General features: G+C 46.2%; 1 protein-coding gene across 3 annotated transcripts in view; it reads left to right on the top strand.

Moving 5' to 3' along the window:
• The window catches only part of LOC115636843, a 75343-nt gene that overhangs the window by 35030 nt on the left and 20509 nt on the right, over positions 1-19804 (top strand). For all 3 annotated transcript variants that reach the window (XM_030537468.1, XM_030537470.1, XM_030537469.1), the window contains one exon: positions 17961-18051. In XM_030537468.1, the coding sequence (XP_030393328.1) occupies positions 17961-18051 (91 nt within the window). The remainder of the gene's footprint in view (positions 1-17960; positions 18052-19804) is intronic.

The raw sequence follows: 19804 nt of genomic DNA, 5'->3' as shown, positions 1-19804 counted from the left end.
CCGTCGCTAACACGACAATCGTCCCTGGCTCATCAGCTGGGACGCAGGGCGAGCGGAGCCTGTCCCGGGGGAAGCGGGCTCGCCCCGGGTCCTCGTTAAACCTTGGAAGGCCCCCGGAGATTTCGGGAAATCTGCCTGGTCCAGGCTCGGTTACAAGCGGAGAAACTCGGGCTTGACCTCAAGTTCCCTAAAGTCGGTAGGAAGAAAACTGCTCCTTCTTTGGACCACCCAAACCCCTTTCTGTAGTGACTTCTGAATGGGAGGCGGCTTCTGCATTTAATTTCGTTCAAGGAGAGATCATCGTGATCTCTGCCTCTTCCCCCAACTGATCCCTGGGTTAAGACTGAGCTGTTAAAGCTCTTGATTCCAACCCAGGAGATTTCAGCTCTGGGCTCAGTTAATATTGGTTCTCGGTAGGTGTTAGAATGGGAGAACAGGTCATCTAGTAATCTGGGTATCTTGGTGCAGTTCCCAATAATTGCCCTCATCCTGTGCAGCTTATACATGTGTATAATGCCTGGGAGTAGGATCCATGCAGGGCCTTGCCTGAGAGAAGTCAAGCCAGTGGGTGAGTGCATGCTGGAATCAGGGCCCTAAGCTGACCTCTTAATGATTTTCCCCTGTCAATGGAAATGTTAGTGAAACCCAAACAGTCCCATGTGAATGAGTCATTTGTAGGTATGCTGTGCCTATCATGGCAAATTATGGAGAAATATTTCAGGAGAACTTTGTGTGCTTGGAGATTATTAAATCCAGATCAAAGCCAGATTTAAAGCTTGTGGGTCTTCTGGAGCAGACCTTTCAGAACCCTTAGTCCTGCCTATTCTGCCCTGACGTTAGCAGATCCTCGTGGCCCTTTTGGTAAAAGTAGGGGTTTACCCTGTGGCCTTGAGCTGTAATTTCCCCTCCCACACTCCCACAATTTACTGTACCATGGTGATCTGTCTCTCATCCTTAAAGTGGACTGATTCCTCAATATGTATGTAGGTCCTGATCCTACAAAACCTACTCACCTGGGCAGTCTTTGGGACTACTCATCTGAGTAAGGATTGCAGGACTGGCCTGATGCTCTTCAGACTGATTTGGTGGGAAAGACCTTATGTCAGTACAAAATTATTATTTTATTGCAAGAGACAGTGCATTTGCTTTTCTAATATTCAGTGCCAATATTCAGACTCGGGTCCCATCCATTACTTATCCCATGCCAGTTAAAACCTGGAATCACTAAGATTGATTGCTTTGGACCAAGGATTGTCTTTTTACTGTGTTTCTGTATGATGACTCTTGCTGGCAGCCTGAGGCACCACTGGAATTCAGATGTTCCTATTTAGTGTTTGACAATTCATAGCCTATTTATATTTTAAATTGGTTTTTCTGCTCTTTAGTTTCCTTTTTTTACGTTCAGTTACCAGCTATTATTGATCGTTTTTCCACACACCCCATCGAACAGATGAAGTTTGTCTGGTCACAGTCTTAGACTTGGGCAGGATTCTCTTCAGTATTTTTAGCCTTTGAGTAGGAGCCAAGAAGGAGGCAAATGGTTTGCTACTGCAGTACTGTAGTCAGTTCCAGAGCAGCTAGTACGGGTAGAAGATCCTATTTTAAATTTTTTTTTTACTGTAATATACTTTTCTTCCTGATGTACGACTCATCTATAGCAAACTGCCTTTCTCATCTCCCTGTGATTCACCGCCACACTTTTTTTTTCTGTGAGCTTAAATGAATATTAATGAATGAGTTCAGTCAGCACAAGACTCAACTGCAGCATAACCCATTAAGATCTGCACTACCTCAGTAATGACCCTCGCTTCAGCTGGGCTAGCTCACGTGCCTGCTGGCACCAGAATAGTGAAGACAAGGAACAAACTTTCATGCTCTCGAACAAACATATCCACGGGATATCCAAAGGGTTTAGTGTTCCCAGGCTAAAGATGTGTTCATTTTCAGGGAGTCATAGAAATGTGGGGCTGGAAGGAATCTCGAGTCCCCACCCACACACACACCCCCTGCAAGCAGAGGCAGGATTAAATCAATCTAGACCACCCTGATGTGTTTGTCTAATCCAGTGGTTCCCAAACTTTAACAACCTGTGAACCCCTTTCACTAAAATGTCAAGTCTGGTGAACTCGCTCTTAAAAATATTTATTTCCAGGGATTTTCTCTCTTACCTCAGCATAAATTATAAAAGCAGTAATCTTGGAAATATAAAATTTGTTTTTATGACATGCTTATTACACACTATTTATTAACTATGATTCATCATCACAGTATTTTTATTACATTATGAAAATAGCAACACTGTTCCAAGATCTCACTTTTGTAGCTTGTATCACTTTTGATGAAGCCTGTTATAAAACGAGGCTCCTATCAGAGGCATCAGTAGAAAAAAGGGTTCTGGGGGCAAAGCCCCCGTGCGCCTTGAGTTCTAGGGAGGCACTCCCAGAAAAGGGGGGGGACCACAGGTGCTGCTGGAAAAAAGAGGGAGGGACCCATGGGGGGTGGGGGCTGATGTGGGAGCAGCACATGACCTTGTTGCCTCCCCGTACTGGCGCCTCTGGCTCCTATATTTCATCAAGAAGTATCAGATGTGGAACAGTGTGAAGGTATTTAAGAAGCCAACTCAAAGAGTTCCTCCTACACAAGCATTCAGGTCTTGGGCAGTCCAGGCAAACAATGAACGTTACAACAAAGCTTAAACTTTTCTTCATAATAATTAAAAAACAACCCACTAGCAACCTATTAAGTTTTAAAAACAGCAGAAAATATCCACCTCCCTTTCTATTTCATATAAGGAGTCTTGAAGTTTCAATCTCCTCAGAGTGATAGATATGCTTGCTTTGATCTATTTAGCTCTTGGAAGTCCCCAAGGCTCTGGGCTGCTGGCCCCAAGCTGCCCAGGGTCCCTAGGGACAGCTCTGTCCGCCATTAGGGAATTTTTTTCCTGAGAACCCCCTGTAACATTTCGTGAACCCCCAGGGGTTCACAAACCCACTTTGGGACCCACTGGTCTAATCTGCTCTGAACCTCCAGTGCAAGGGATTCCACGGCCTGCTGAGGTAACTCGTGTCAGGGCTTAACTATCCTCATAGCTACAGGGTTTGTCCTAATATCCAACTGTGAGGCTTTGGGGCTCAACTCAGACCGAAAGGGGTTGTGTCACCCCTTGCCCTGTGACTCTGGGTGCCTTAAATGCTCTGCTGCTGTGACTCATGGCCCTGACACCAGCAAGCCTGCAGGTCCCGCCCTGGCTTCCACCACCAGTTACTGTTTGCGGAGTCACCCCACAGCCTCTCGTCCTGAATTTCCTTCAGAGCAGCTGCTGTCTGACAGGCTGCTGGGGTTCCCAGAGCTGAATCACCACCTACCCCTCTCAGCTTCAGCGAGGGAGAGTTTTGCTACTGTTAAACTGTGTGACAGCTCCCTGACACATCAGCTTGTATGTCTTGCCAGCAAACCTTTCGGGACTTCATCAGTCCAATCCTTGTCTTGCAGGTAATAAACACTGAAGCCTGACTCCCGAGTTCCCCAGAGCCATCTCCCTAGAGTGCCCAGCCCTTTCACTGAACACTCCCGGAGGTTATTCCGTTCATAGCTCCTTTAACGAGACAAGAAACCGCAGCTCATTAATTGAACTGGGGCTTGACAAACATGCTCTTATTTCAATCACAGCCCTGAATTGGTTTACAGTAAAAGTAGAACAAGTTTATTAAACAGAAAGTTTAAGTGATACCGAATCTTAGGAGTAAAGACAGGAGGGGTTACAAAGAAACAAAAGCAAAAATACACTTCTAAGATTAAAACTTAATTTTAGCAAGTTACAATCTTTGCCTAAATTCAGCCTCTCTGGTTGAAGGACGCAACGTTCTGTGATTTCAAGAGCTCTGGCCACTTGAATCCTCCAAGTGATGGACAACTATGGGGGTCTCTTCCTTTCTTTTTGAAGTTCAGTAAACCTCTGAAATTTCTTTGAAAAGTCAGCCCCACCTTTTCTGCCTGGGGGACGGTGGGGGGATGCAGATGCCAGGCTGTCTTCTCAGAATTCATTGATCCTGTTTCAAGAAGCAGGAACGTCTCCTGCTGTACCTCTCATCTCCCTGCTGATTGGTATCTAAATGAGGCTTCCATTGTTTTGATTCCATAATGCTTAATTTACATTGGAGAGAGGTATACAGCTGCCTTCCCTCCTCTCTGGGAGAAAATCTGTTTCTCCCTGTGTTTGGTCATAAACTTTGAAGCATAACATCAGTGAGTATCCATAATTCCTCATGTAGCGTTCATGCATACATTGCACCATTATATTAATCTCCAGCAGGCCACAGGCTGTCATAAAAGATCTTACTGGATATGCTTCTGTAGTAGCATTCATTGTTTATCATTTGGGGTACAGAGCCTCTTAATTATAAAGACAGAGATATCTCCCTCACACTCTAGTCTGAGGGCTTTGTTTACCTTTTTTATATAGATGGTATCATCTTTGTCTTCACCTGATGACCAAGACAAGCAAATACACATCCCTTGTTCTTAGGCATTTCTTGCCAAGCACATTTTAAGACCATATTTCTAGCACATAGCTATAACTCTTTGTATCTACAGACACCACACAAGAATATTAATAATCAGTGAATTATTAGTTTTTCAGTGATGTATTGCATGCCACCTTGTGGGTATATATTGCAACTACAGTGTGTTAGTGACTGTCAGTTCTGACAAAAGTTGCTGAACAAAGAGTAGTGAATCTCTGTGTCAAACCAACCTAAATCTCCCTTGCTGCAGATTAAACCCATTACTGCTTATCCTGCTCTTGCTGGACATGGAGAACAGTTGGTCACTGTCCTCTTTATGACAACCTCTAACATATTTGAAGACTGTTATGTCCTCCCTCAGCCTTCTCTTCTCTAGATTAAACATGCCCAGTTCCTTCAACCTTTCATTCTAGGGCAGGTTTTCCTAAGCCATTTATCAGTTTTGTTGCTCTCCTCTGGACTCTTCAACTTGTTCATACCTTGCTTATAGGGTTGTGCCCAAAATTGGATGCATTACCCCAGCTGCGGCCTCACCACTGCCGATCAGAGTGAGACAGTTACCTCCCATGTCTTACATATGATGACCCATCCCAGAATGACCTTTGCCTTTTTCACAGTACCATTACACTGTTGGCTTAGATTCAATCTGTGACTCACTGTAACTCCCAGATCCTTTTCTGCAGTACTGCTGCCTAACCTGTTATTCCCCATTTTGTACTGGTGCATTTTGATTTTTTTCCTTCATTTTATTTCATTGGTCTTTATTGTCTTGCAGTTGAAAATAGGATCTAGCTCCCTTGTAAACAGCACTGATCTTTGAGATCCATCAAACTTACTGCTCAGGGGAATCGCTGAGTTCTGGGCATCTTCTAATATTCAAGATAGTCTCAAATTTATTAGGGGCTTGTGGGTTCTGTTGCTCTGTTGGGGCCTCCTCCTGCTCCCAATGAAGTGATAAAACTTTCTTTGGCTACTCTGTGAGCAGGATTGGGCCCTAAGTGCAGTGGTCCACTAGCTGAGTCAAGTCTCTGTGTGCTCACTGCTAGTCCACTCTGAGGGGAAAAAACACCTCCACCTCCATCCTGCTCACAACCACATCTGGGGATAAGGAAGAGCCACTGTCCACACTCCTCCCAGCTTCTGACCCTAAACATGGGGGTGGCATGTTTATACTTGAACTTTTAGTCATGCTGTGACATGACTAACACAATGGCATATTCTGCCCACACAAGAATTTGCAAATTGTTGTTAGTTGTGTTTAGCCCTAGGCTGCAGTTAAAGAAGGCTGGAAGTTGTATAACTTAATATATTTTCTCTTTCAGAGTTGGTAAATCTTGTATGTAATTGAGATAAAATTGAAGCTTTTTTATTTGGAGTGGCTGGTCCTTTGGATGGGGAAATGTGCCATTTCATCCTCCTCCTCTCTTTTCCTGCCTTCAGGAACAGTTGTGATACCCATGCTAGGGTGATGGTTGCTACTGATGTTAACATGCCCACTGGAATTGGAACAGCTCTTTGGATTCGCTTGACCAAAGATGCTGAGTTCAATTTGCCTCCCCACTGAGGTTCAGAGATGACAGTGGGGGAAGGAAACACAATCAAAAGACGAAAGGGGAGAGAAATACTGAAGATTAAAATGAGTTTGAGGTTACCATGTTTTCATTCCGTACCTTTCACAGATGAGGGAAGCAGCTGAATTTGATTTTTGAAGCTCACAAGAGGTTTCCTCGATAAAGCCAACCCACGTGCAGTGTTGAAAATGCATGCCAATTATATTACACGGCACTCTTAAATATGTCTAGATATTAACAGAAGAGAAGAGATGGAGTGGGGCAGAAGTGAAAGTTCTCATGCAGAGGTTGTACTTTATGACATAAGAAACAAGGGATAAAACTTACGAAGTGAATCTTCTCCAGCTGACTTATCAACCCTCAACACCTGCAAGGGAGGGATAGCTCAGTGGTTTGAGCATTAGGCTGCTAAACTCAGGATTGTGAGTTCAGTCCTTGCAGGGGGGCCACTGAGGGATCTGGGGCAAAGTCAGTACTGGGTCCTGCTAGTGGAGGCAGTGGGCTGGACTTGATGACCTTTCGGGGTCCCTTCCAGTTCTATGAGATAGGTATATCTCATATATTAATTATTATTAAGATCATAGGGTCAATGAAGAATGAATGATCCAAGCTGGGTGAGAGGTGGAGTGGTTCCCTGGAATGTTTTTGCTGTCTTCGCTTTCTTTTTAGGGGTCCCCTGAACAGAGGTTCTAGAGTAACAGGAGAGTCTGATGGGTAGGTCCCCCGGCAAGCTGCTTTGCAAGAAGGTGATAGCTTTGAGGTTTATAGAGTTTGGTTGACATCTTCGATTTCCCCTCCCTCTCCACCCCATTCGCTTCATTTCAAGAGCTAAATATGAGCAATGGGGCCAGCTAAGTCAAATCTTTACCTTGAGTTTTTTGCTAACAAAGCGTCTTTATTGAATGAGACCATCTCCGCTCTGAAATAATCAGTTATTAGTGATAGTAATAACAATGAGTCAGGACTGGATGAAACCATTTCAGAACAGAATCTGCATTTGATGGTTCCCACACTCATTGTGAGACTTGTTTATAAAATCTTAAGGACAATATAACAAATGGGGAAATCCTCCTCCTCAGCAGGCTTGGTGAGGCTGGGAGGGGGAGAAGGGGGAATGAGAGAAGGACCAACGTATCTCCAGAAAGAGTAACTGGCAAAGGGCCCTTTTTCCTTTCTGTGATCATAACTAGTCCTTATAAAGTTATTTTCATCTGTTGGTCTCAAAATGCCTTGTAAAGGAAGTCAGTGTCATTACCAGTGTGCCCATTGCAGATGGGGAAACTGAGGCACAGAGCAATGGTGTGACTTGACCAAGCTTTCTAGATTATCTGCCTTCTGCTATGCTGTAATTAAATCTTCCTATCCTACCCTGCCAAGTCATAAACCACAAGGGATGACCAGATCATCCAATCCAACCTCCTGTATATCACAAGCCTTCAACACCACCCAGCCCCTCTGCATTAAACCCAACAATGAAATAGACCAAAGTATTTCAGCCCACAGGAGACTGAACTATTATACGTTAAGCAGAGAATAGGAGTGCACCAATGCCTGAGACCCCTGCAAGGGCAAGGAATTGATTGAGAGACTGCCAGGTGAACCTAGAGGTGACTGACTGCAGCCCTGAAGCATGAGATCTTAGGGACATCTGACATGAACCAGAAGGGACCCTCAGGGCTCCAGAGCCTTGTCAGCCACCATCACAAGCCGCCCCATCGTACAATCCCAGTCATCAATTTGTTCAGCTTGCTCTTAAAACTAATTAAGTTGCTTGCCCCCACAACTTCTGTTGGGCGGCTGTTAACAGACGTAGTCCTCTGATGATTAGAAACCTTCTACTTTCCAGCTTGAATTTTTTCATGGCCAGTTTATCCCCATTTGTTCTTGTGCAAACATTGTCCTTTAGCTTAAATAGCTTCACTGTCCCTGGTGTTTACCATCTGATGTCGTTCTAGAGGGCAATCAGATCCCCTCTCAGTCTTCACTGTGCTAAGCTAAACCCATCAAGCTTTTCCAGTCTCCTCTCAAAAGAGATGCCCTCCATTCCCTTGATCATCCTAGTAGCTCTTCTCTGCATTTGTTCCAGCTTGAACTCCGCTTTCTTGAACATGGGTGGCCAGAATTGTACAGGTTTCCATATGAGGTCCTACCCGTACCTAGTACAGTGGCACTAATACGTCCCTATCTCTGCTTGAAATGCCTTGCCTGATAACCGCAAATGCAAACCTAGGCTGTTTCATAGCCGCATCACATTGATGGCTCATAGTCATCCTGTGGTCAACGCACGCACGCAGGTTGGTCTCTCTCCCTCTCACTCCCAACTGATGAGCCCATAGCGTATAGCTGAAATTCTTCTGGTTAGACCATGACCTTACCCATTGAACTGTTGAATTGTATTCCATTTCTGTCACACCAGTCTTCAAGCTCATTCAGATCTTCTTGTGTAATATTCCGCTCCTCCTCTGCATCATCAGCAAATTTCACGAGCACGTTTCTACTTTTTGTGCCAAGGTCATTAATAAAAGTACTGAATAAGATTGGTCCCAAGACTAGCTCATGAGGAACTCCACTAGTAACCTCCCTTCCAGCTGGGAATTCACCTTTCAGCACAACCCAGTGTCTTCTCCCGTTTAGCCGGTTTCTTGACCACCTTGCCGTTCCTTTACTAATCCCCATCTTCTTTCATTTAGCTACATTTCCTATGTGCTACCATGTCAAATGCTTTGCTGCAGTCCAAGTATATTAGATCTACTGCATCAGGGCTGGCTTTAAGCCGATTCCCCCGATTCCCTGGAATCGGGCCCCATGCCTAAGAGAGCCCTGCGCCCACTCCTAAGAGGGCCCCGCACCTTAGGCGTCTTTTACATTTTTTTTAACTCACCCGGCAGCGGCGGGGGATCCGCTTTGGTGGCATTTCAGCAGCAGAGGGCTCTGCTCCTGGTCTTCGGTGGCATTTTGGTGGTGGGAGGAGGTCTGCTCCGGGGCTTTGGCAGTATTTCGGCGGCAGGGGGATCCGCTTTGGGGCTTCGGCAGCATTTCGGCGGCGGGAGGTCCTTCAGTGCCATGGAAGATCTGGAGTGGACCTCCCACTGCCGAAGTGCCGTGGAAATCCCAGACCGCCATTGGGTATTCAAATCGGGCCCCACCCTTCATGAAGCCGGCCCTGTACTGCATTTCCTAAGTTTCTTACTATTTTACAAGATGCATGTTTTGCCCCATGTTTGGACCTTTTAACACCTATAAGGACATTAGGGATTATTATTTGTGTTGAGATCCTACCTGCAATGGATGCATTAGAAACTTGTGTAAATAGGGTATTCGTTTGCACAGTCGATCACTCTTCCCCCAACAGGAATTATTTTTGTTTAGTCCTTGTACAAAGCTTGGACAAACTTAGCTTGTATGTGAATGATCACCTGTGATTCCCTCCCCTCTGGAAGATGATCATTGAGCTTTCTAGGGCCTAGCTCACATTAGGGGAAATTTAAAAGAAAAAAAAAAAATACCACTGTTGGTTCCCAGTGAACAGGTCTTAGGGAAAGCAGACAAGGCTCCTGTGGCTGCGACCGCTGTCAACACATCTCACGTAACCTAGCTCAGGCCAGTTCTAAGTGACACGGTGTGTCCAGGGCTATCAATGTCACTGCTACTGATGGGAAATTTTCTCAGAATTTTCCTCACATAAACAGGGCGGAGTGATACAATCCGCTGCCAGACAGTCCCAACGCCGTGAATTCATTACCTTAGCCTCTGGTATCTTTGGCTAAGGATACCATAGTAGTACCCCTTTACCAGGTTGGGCTTAGATATGGGGATTTTTCCTGGCAAGGTGCTAAAACAGCTTCCCTGGACAAAGGTCCTGTCTGTTTTAGGAAATTGACCTATTGCTGACAGTGGATGTTCCCCCTGCACTGGCGCTGAAAAGTTTAACTGCCAGTGCAGACAAGACCCCAGCATCTCCAGCTCCACTGTCGAAACCTGATCAAGGCTTGGTGGAACCAAGCAATCTGCTCTTCACGGAGTGGAGAGAAGAGGTCCTTTTTAGCTGTCACGGAGCACTGCACATATCGGCACAGTGCAGCTGTGTTTTCAGGAGATTGCCCTCTGTGCCAGGGGAGGAGTTGGCTTCACATGATCCGTAAGAAGGCCAGAAACGTGTACGGGGATAAAAGAATTTTGTAATGGGTATTTTGGCTGTACGTGCAACATGTGCCATGCTTTGATATTGTAAGCTTTAACACATATGCAATGCTTTTTATCTTCAAAACGCTGAACAAACACTAAGTAATGAATCCTTTCCACAGCCCCTGGAGGAAGGAATTGCCACCATGCAGACAAAAATAATAAGAGACTTCTTTTCTAATGGTTAAACTGAGTCACAGAGCTCTTAATTTACTGACCTATGGTCACAAAGTGATAGGGCCAAGAGGGTGGATTGATTTAAATCACTCTTTTTTATCATAATTTAAATAAGGAAACAGGAAACCTTGGTTTAACTCTTTGATTTTAATCTTGTTTTGCATTTGTACTTTTTGGTTATTTTCCTAAAGAAAGGTTGTTTCTTATGGGTCGGTATAGTTTGGGCATTCTTTTTGCTAAGCAGGAGAATCTGCTATATTTATTTAAGTAGACTATCAGGATTGGAAGGGACCTCAGGAGGGTCAGCTAGTCCAATCCCCAGACAGATTTTTACCCCAGTTGCCTAAATGGCCCCCTCAAGGACTGAATTTATAACCCTGAGTTTAGCAGGCCAATGCTCAAACCACTGAGCTATCCCTCCCCCCTGCTCATTATCTGGTCACGGATTCCTCTTCACCCCACATTTTGACTACAGTATTTAAGCAAAACACTCATGCTTGCCAGTGAAAACAGAGATGGCCTCTGACAAAGTTATTTTCCTGAGAAGTCACTCAAAACTGCTTTCATAATCTTTTTTTTGTGGTTCCATAGAAGCCTACAGTCAGCCCTTGGAAATATCTCTGCTGTTTTTAAAATAGTCTTTCTTAATCTGCATTGCAAACATTTCATGATTCAGGGTCTGGCATGAGACATTCCATCCCAGGGTGGCAGAGGAGGAGTGGACATTATGCAAGAAAATGCCTTGTGGTCCCACCAGACTGTGCTGGAGGGATCCTGCAGAAGCAGTGTCTAGCCTTCCTTAATCAGAAAGCGAGGGGCTGCTACATGGCGCTCAGGATAAAGGGGGAAAAAAGAAGTACCTGGGGGTAGTCTCCAGAAAACCCACCTTGGAATGTGGGAAATCACATACATTTTGGCTATTTGCATATAATGGACAATGGTCCAATATAATAGTCAAATCAAGAAAGCACATGAAATGTCAGTTAATTATATGGGTACTAGAATTTTGATTTAGCCTAACCCCCATTAAAAAAAATGAAAAGGTAGAATTCTCAGCACTGCCCTCCATGATGCTCTCTAATAGGCACAGTGATGCAGTGGGCAGGCCAAGGGGCTGGGAATCGGGAAATCTGGGTTCTACACCTGGCTCTGTCATTGGCTTGTTTGCCTCTCTGTGCCTCAGTTTCCCCCCTTATAAAATGAGGGTAATAATGCTAAATCACCCAAGTAAAATGCTTTGAGATCCACAGGTGAGAAGTATGGTGTGAGAGCAAAATATTATTGTTAACCCGAAGCTTATCTTTCTGCCCAAACACACCCATGATCTCTAAAAACTGATTGGATGAGAAAAGCCAGAAAGGTGGCTCCTTAACGAGCATTTTCTGAGCTGCAGAGAGGATATGAATTTGCCCATCTGTATCATGTTACCTTTCTCTTTCTTTCTCCCATGCATACGTTCCCATGAAAGGATAGTAAAAAATAGAGCTGACTGGAATTGTTTCTTTCTCTGAAGAAAATTTTGACGACAAATGAAAAAAAAATCATCTTCATCAATTTTTGTGTGTGGAGAATTTTGATTTTCCTCAAAAAAACTATTTTTTTTTGCCAGCTACTTTTTGGTTTTTAGTTATTTGACAATAAAAAAAAATCAAACGTTTTTGAGGAAATCAGTCACTTTCTATGAACATTTTAGTTCAGTTGAAAACTCAATTTTCGGCACAAAATAAGTCTTGATGGAAAAATTGTGACAGCCCTTGTGGAAATGTAACCTAAAGGCAGCACTTGTGCTAGAATTGCTTCAGAACAGGATCTGAGAGTGGCACTTGGAGGGCTGAGGGTGGCTAAGAAATTAGGTATGATGAATTCTGCCCTCTGATATGGGACTGCAATTTCCATTGATGTTGACGGATGACTGGCTTCTATTTTTGCTTGGAAGGCAGAAGTTTAAACACTGGCCTTGATTTCATTTGAGGAGCCAGTGCCTTCAGTCTACAGCTTTGGAAATGTCTGAGTTGATTAGAGACATTGGTTTAATATCTAGGGCTGTTAGCACCAAGAAATCTTTGCTCTTTCCCTCTGGCAGAAATAGCAGTGCCTCAGTAGGTTTCTGTACCATGTTTCAAATTATACAGACCAAGGGGCTTGGGTTTTAAAACCTAGAACAGTGATACTCAGACTGAGGCTCGTGATCTGCAAGCAGCTCTTTTCTGTGTCTCCTGCGACTTTTTGCCGCCCATGATATTAAAACACTGTGTGATTTAATTATTAAACAGTCAGGATGCGTTTACTATGTTAACCGATTGTCGTTGATAAAATAATACTTGGTCAGTCATTTTGCTGGGAAAATAATACTGGTAATTAGTTATTTAATTTCCCGTCATAGTGTTTAAGTATGAATCGTAGTATAGTAAATGAAACAATAGATGAACACAGCTGTGGCTCTTTGGGGTAATGCTGATTGCTAATTTGACTCCTGAACCACTGAGATCCGAGTATCACTAATCTCGAAAGATCATTTCTACCAGCACCTTGGATCCTGCCTCCTCTGCTCTTTTTGGATTCCCCAGAGAATCACTTCCCTTTTAAACTGGTTGGGCAAAGTAATTTAACTTCATTGTCTGTTCTCTGTGATCCATCTCTCTTCTGCTCACTCAAAGCACTGAGGTTTATTTCTAGGCCACTCACCTGGGTTGAAAACACTGAACTTGTTTCAAAAAGGAAAAAAAATCAGACCAACCAACCCTTTAATGTAGATCCAGGGCTGTAATCAGAGCAAATGCGTGGGGGGGTTGAAAGTGACACATGGGTACGCCTAGTTAAAGGCAGCTAAAATGAGGTAATTCACACCTTCTGTCCCTAAGTGTGTTACATCAGTTTATAGTGAGACCCTCTTATACATCAGCAAACCGAGAGGCCAGAAGAAGGTGTAAATTACACCATCCTTGCTGCCTGTAGACTCACTTTGCCATGTGTAACTCTGACCCCCACCTTCCCCAAGCATGCAGTTCACACACATACCCAGCTGGCTTTGTCATTTTTAACATGCCGCTCTCAACCCCAAACGCCTTCACGCCACTCGCTCCGAGGCCCGCCAGTCGGTTTTGGACACACACTTGCCTTCGTCCCACACAACCTTGTGGTTGTCACTGTATGTTTTTGACATCAGAAGTGTGAAATTCTGAAACCGAGGTTATAGAAAACCTGATACATGTTAAAGAAGCGAAGCCCACATCGTTTCTCTGCTGCCAGTTTTGCTTATATCATTCATTTTCTGCCTTGATCAAGCATAAATGGCTTGCTGCTACTACAGGGACTGGGGATGTGGGGCAAACTGCATGGCCAGTGCTCGTGCCCCAGGAGTCACTTCTCAGGGGTCGTTGTTCCGTTCATCACACCTAACACAGAGGGAGGGATAGCTCAGTGCTTTGAGCATTGGCCTGCTAAACCCAGGGTTGTGAGCTCAATCCTTGAGGGTTCTGCTTTGAGCAGGGGGTTGGACTAGCTGACCTCCTGAGGTCCCTTCCAACTCTGATATTCTATGGGTATGTCCACATTACCTGCCAGATTGGCGGGTAGCGATTAATCTATCGGGGATTGATTTATCGCATCTTGGCTAGATGCAATAAATCAATTCCCAAGTGCTCTGCCGTCGACTCTGGAACTCCATCAGGGTGAGAAGCGGAGTCGACGGGAGAGCCATAGCCATTGATCCTGTGCCATGAGGACTGGAAGTCAGTCAATCTAAGATACGTCAGCGTCAGCGATGCTATTGTTGAAGTTACATATCTTATATCGATTTCCCCCCGCCCCGCTCCCCCAGGTTAGACCAGGCCCAAGTTTCTATGATAACAGAACTCGACCATGCTGCTCTGCCGTTGACTGGTTGAAGTAGGAACTAATAGCTGAGGGAATGAAAAGGGGAGGCCAACAAAGGTCTGAGTCAAAAATGGAATGTCTGCTGCCACCAAGAGGACAGTGGAAAGAGCTTGATGAGGAAAGTTCATGCTCTGGACACAGCATAAGTGACAAACCCTCCGTGATGCTTGGTGGACGGCCAAGAAATAGGAAGGCTGGGTCAGCAGAAAGAGCCATTCCATGGTAGAGAAACCATGCCTTGATTTTAAGGAACTATTTTATAAAGTTTTCTACGAACTCAGAGCACTTTGGGATTTTGCGTAGAGGATCACAAGGCAGCAATGCTACTGTGCTGGCCGCAGAGCGGTAATGGTGGGTGGGTAGTGTGTTACTATGCTGTGTCAGTTTCAGACCTGCCCTTGGCAGCAGATCAATCAGAAAAGTTGTGGATTTCAGGCAGTGAATAAGCTTAAACTGACAGGCAGCTGCCCTCTTGTGGGAAAATGAGGTATTAAGTAACTGAGTCACATTTGTTTGCAGACGTGCAATAATTTATCACAGTCGTTATTAGGCAGTGGGCCAGATGCTGCTTTCAGTCAAATCTGGAATAAGTCCATACTCCAGATTTATGCAATAGTAACTACGAGCCAAATCTGGGCCTGTATGTTCAATATTTTAAACTTTGTAAAAACCCACTCATTTAATTAAATGATGAAAAGCGTCTATGTTTTTTCCAGAAGATTCAGTGGAAGAAGCTGAGTGTTGCATCAATCATTTAAAGTAACATTGCTCAACTTGATCTGATACTAAACATCCCTTACAGCCCGAAGTCAGATCTCATCGGAGAGCCAGGAAGGAAGCGCGGCCCTTGTCAGTGACTTTCCAGAGAACTTACAGAAAAGCTGGCCCAGCGGGACTTGGATATGGCCACTGACTGTGGTTTTTTAATGTATCTTTTTAAAACTGGGTAGAAAAACTGGGTTTAGTTCTAATCCCCTGCACAGTACAATGTCGTAGTTGAAACAGTCTAGGGTGACCCCTGAGGGACCCAGGGCCGGCTAGAGGATTCAGGGGGCCTGGGGCAAATCGGGGGAGCTGTGGCACTTGTACTCATCCAGCTGCAGTCCGGTTCTTTGGCGGCATTTCGGCGGTGGAGGGCCCTTCAGTCACTCCACGTCTTTGGCAGCACTGAAGGGCCCCCTGCCGCCGAAGACCCGAAGCGACTGAAGGGCCTCCCGCTGCCGAAATGTCACCGAAGACCCGGACCACCACCTGGCCAGGGCTCGCAGGGCATTTTGGCAGTGGGGGGGGCCCTTCAGTTACTCCACATCTTCGGCAGCACTGAAGGGTCCCCTGCTGCCGAAATGCCGCCGAAGACCTGGACCGCTGCTGGGCCTGGGCTCATGGGGCCCCTGTGGGGCCCAGGGCAAATTGCCCCACTTGTTCCCCCCTCTGGGCAGCCCTGGAGGTACCTTCCCCTCTAAACGACTGATTTAATAACATCACCTCCTGCTGCTTAAATTAGTCTTAGAAGCTAGCTAAGGTGCTTCTTCAGGAGAGGCAAGGAGAGCCCTCTTCCTCATTCTGTGACCTCAGACAGCCTCTTGAGTCCATCTGAAGTGTCAGGGTCCTTGGCTGTATTACTGTCTCTAGAACAGGGGTCAGCAACCTATGGCACACGTGCCAAAGGTGGCACGCGAGCCGATTTTTGATTTGATGGCATGCGGGGTGGGTTGGGGTTCCCACTTGCCAGCCGGGGTTTCGCTGCCAGTCCCACTCGGCACCTGCTGCTGGCCTGGGGTTCCTTCTCCCAGCCTGGCAACAGGCAGAGACCCCAGCTGGCAGGAGCCAGCAGTGGAAAACCCAGAGCGGCAGTGGACTGAGCTGTTCAGCCCTCCACCGCCTTGGGGTTTCGGCTGCCGGCTCCTGCCAGCTGGGGTCACAGCCTGCTGCCAGCCTGGGGTTCCTTCCCCCAGGCCAGCATGGGCATTGAGAGGGGCTGGCGGCGGGACCCCGGCTGGCAAGGGGCCAGGAGTGGGAACCCCCAAGCGGCAGCAGGCTGAGCTACTCAGCCCGCTGCTGCTCTAGGGTTTGGCTGCCGGCTCCTGCCAGCCCTGGTCTCAGCCTGCTGCCAGCCTGGGTTTCCTTCCCCCAGGCCGGCAGCGGGTACTGAGTGGGACCCCAACTGGCAAGGGGGCCAGCAGTGGGAACCCAGAGCAGTGAGGAGTGCTGAGTGGGACCTTTGGCATATGTGCTGTTGGTTGTCGACCCCTGTGTTATGCCAAAGGAACTGGGGGAAATTCTGCCACAGAAGCCAAGGGGATCATAGAAATCATAGATATCAGGGTTGGAAGGGACCTCAGGAGGTCATCTAGTCCAACCCCCTGATCAAAGCGGGCCAATCCCTAGACAGATTCCCTCCCCCGCCAATGGCTCCTCAAGATGCGTGCTCACAACCCTGGGTTTTAGCGGACCAATGCTCAAACCACTGAGTTATCCCTCCCTGTTGATCTGTTGTGGATTTCTGAGGTCCTTGTTATCTGTCGAAGCGCCATTGAGAGGCACGGTCTGTGGTGGATCTCCTAGTTCCTCTCTTCTGAGACAAGTTGCTGTTTAGATTGATTTTGTGCTTTCCACCAGTTGCTCACAATGGAATTCAGAGAATGAAGAGGAGGAGGTTGAATTGGGAGAAGCCAAGTTCAATACGTCTCATCAGAAAACTCGTAGCAGTGAAATTTCGCAGTATGTGCTTCAAATTGCTCTAAGCAAGGTGCTGATACCACTGAAGAGAGGTGCCTTCTGGCTTATCTGCTTCTTGAGACCTGAGCCTTTTTATCTAAGGTCAGAGCAGAAGGTGCTCCTGAAAACCTTTTATGCACAAGAGAAACTTCACTAAAGACAGTGGGACGGGGCGTGGGAGTAAGGGTTTGCAGGCTCTCACCCTGGGCCAAACTGCCACAGCTGTCAGTGCAGGCTCTGTCCCCGTGTTACCAGCCAAACAACTGAATCGCAACCAGGTCTTGGGGGTTAGATTATATCCAATTTAAATATCTGAACAGAGATATATATTTCCTACACTGATATGTGGGATAGGAGGCTGCTGGACCCAGCAGGAGTTTAACAAAATGGCAGAGCTGTAAAAAGGTAGCTTTAAGGAGCCTTGAGAAGGATGGCATGCACCTGTTGTGAGTGGCCCAGGTCACCAGATGCCTGGAAATAATGCATCAAACTGACTATTAACGTAAAATGTTAGTTTTATTTATCACGTCCATTCTGGTTAGAGATCTACATAGCCCTGACTGTGACCCACAATCTAGCGTACACCAGGCCTAAAACCTGATATGGATTCCTTAGGGAGTCTAGTTATTCCAAAGTCCTGGTTTAGGGGGAGAGGGGGTCATTCTAGGTCAGTACTGCAGTTGCATTTGTCACTGTAGACTTTTGAGTACTGAAATGGCTGCTGGACGGGTTGCAATGCAGTTTCCCACACACTCAACTCGTCTACTCACTCACAGAAAAGCGCTGCACAAAGATGGGCTTTTCTGTGTTCTGGACGGGGTGCATGTTGGATAATTACGAAGTGCCGTACGTTGAATACGGCTGCTTCTGCTACTGACCTTTAATGCTGTCTTTGGTCTCTCTGATTTTCTAGACGTTGATTACCTCACCTCAGTCCTGTAACGTGCTAGAGAACTGGCTCTATGACGAAACTTCCCAACGCTGCTGCTACCAGTGTCCCTCAGGTCAGTATGTTTGTAACTCGGGAACAATTAACAGGCAAATGTTCCGGCACATCTTACTGGTGCAAATGCGCTTGGCAATGTGCAGTGGTGGGGGTGGGGGTGGGTTCTTTCTGTTCCCTGCACAAGTGTGCAGTACACAGTTTTATGAATGAGCAACAGGTCTGGCTCCAGATCCCCTCCCCTCAAACGTCCCAGTGATCCGCAGTATGAAGGGCATAAGCCCCTGCTTGTTCTTAGGCATTGACAGTTTTGTTAGCGCGGCTTGCAGACATTTAGGCTGGTCTACACTTAAAGTGTAGGTCAACGTAGCTACATTGGTTTGAGGGGGTGACAAATCCACCCCCTCCACACCCTGCAGCTATGCAGACCTAACCCTCACCATAGAGGTAGCTATGCTGACAAAAGGATCCTTCCATCGACCTAGCTGGGGGAGGTGGTGTTCCTGCACTGATGCAACAACCCCTTTCGTCAGCGTAGGCAGTGTCTCTCTTACAGGGTTATGTCAGCATAACTACAGTGGAGTAGCCAGGCCAATATCATCTCCAGGGCATAAACATATCCTGTGGACTTGGTCTGGCAAGGAGCTGCGCCACTAGCAATAAGACACTCAGCACCTCATTGGAGGTGCTCAGAGCCTTGCAGAATTGGGTCCTTAATTTGCATCCTGCTGAATTTGAGTCACTTAGCGTGGTCACGTCCACCTGTGCACAGGGCCGGTGCAACCATTTAGGCAGACTAGGCGGTTGCCTAGGGCGCCGAGATTTGAGGGCACCAAAAAGCACCCTCAAATTTGTTTTTAAATGGTTGAGCAGCCGCTGCTGCTGGGACAGAGAGGGAGTCTGAGCTGCCAGCGGCAGCCGGCAGCCCAGGGTGTCCCCTGGGTCAGGGCGCCGCCGCGGCAGTCGGCCGCCCAGGGGGTCCAGAGGAGGTGACAGGCTGCTCCCGTGGAGCTGCGGCAGTCGTGCCTGCGGACGGTCGGCTGCGCGCGTGGCTCCGGTGGACCGCCCGCAGGCACCACTTATCACGGTTTGGAATGTTCAGTGTCCCCCTTAGAAATGCTAACAAGCTTATTCAGCGAAGTTTTGATGTACTTGATACATGCTATTAGATCGTCAATTAGGCATCAACGAGATAATTTAAGAGTAAATGTCTTTTTGTTTGAAGTACCACTGAACACTAATCAGTCCATTGCCCTCTCCCTCCTGTGTTACTGCTTGAAGCAGAATCCTGGGTAACAGTAATGGGGATGCTGGTAAAACCTTTTAAAATATTTCCCCTTTATAATGCCACATTTTTAATACAATTTTAAAATGAGATCCCATAATTTCAAGGCATTGATTTCCCCGTTTGGACAATTATATTGCAATTGTTGGCATGAACATCATTTTAAAGCTGGGTTTTGAAAATCTAACTTAACGTCAAAAATTAATGACCGAAAGATGGGCACATGAAGTAAGGTAAAAGTAATTAACCGAGGGTCTAGCATTCACACCCAACACCGCAAAAGAGCTGAGGGATTTCCAAAGAACTCCGACACCACTATAGTGTATCATTCAAACGTGAGAACATAGTTACTACAGATAATAAATAATAAGTTACCTGGGTTGGAAATAGATCTTTGTGGAAGGGGAAGCAGGAAACTTGTCTTTTTGATTACAGAATTATTTTGCTTCTGGATCCATTAAAATCATAACTGATTTTTTGGGGGAGGGGATGTGGGGAAGAAACTCTTTTCTCTACTAGGTTTGTTTAT

This window comes from Gopherus evgoodei, chromosome 18, assembly GCF_007399415.2.
Source record: "Gopherus evgoodei ecotype Sinaloan lineage chromosome 18, rGopEvg1_v1.p, whole genome shotgun sequence".
Classification (NCBI taxonomy): Eukaryota; Metazoa; Chordata; order Testudines; family Testudinidae; genus Gopherus; species Gopherus evgoodei.
This window is presented reverse-complemented; position numbering and strand designations above follow the sequence as displayed.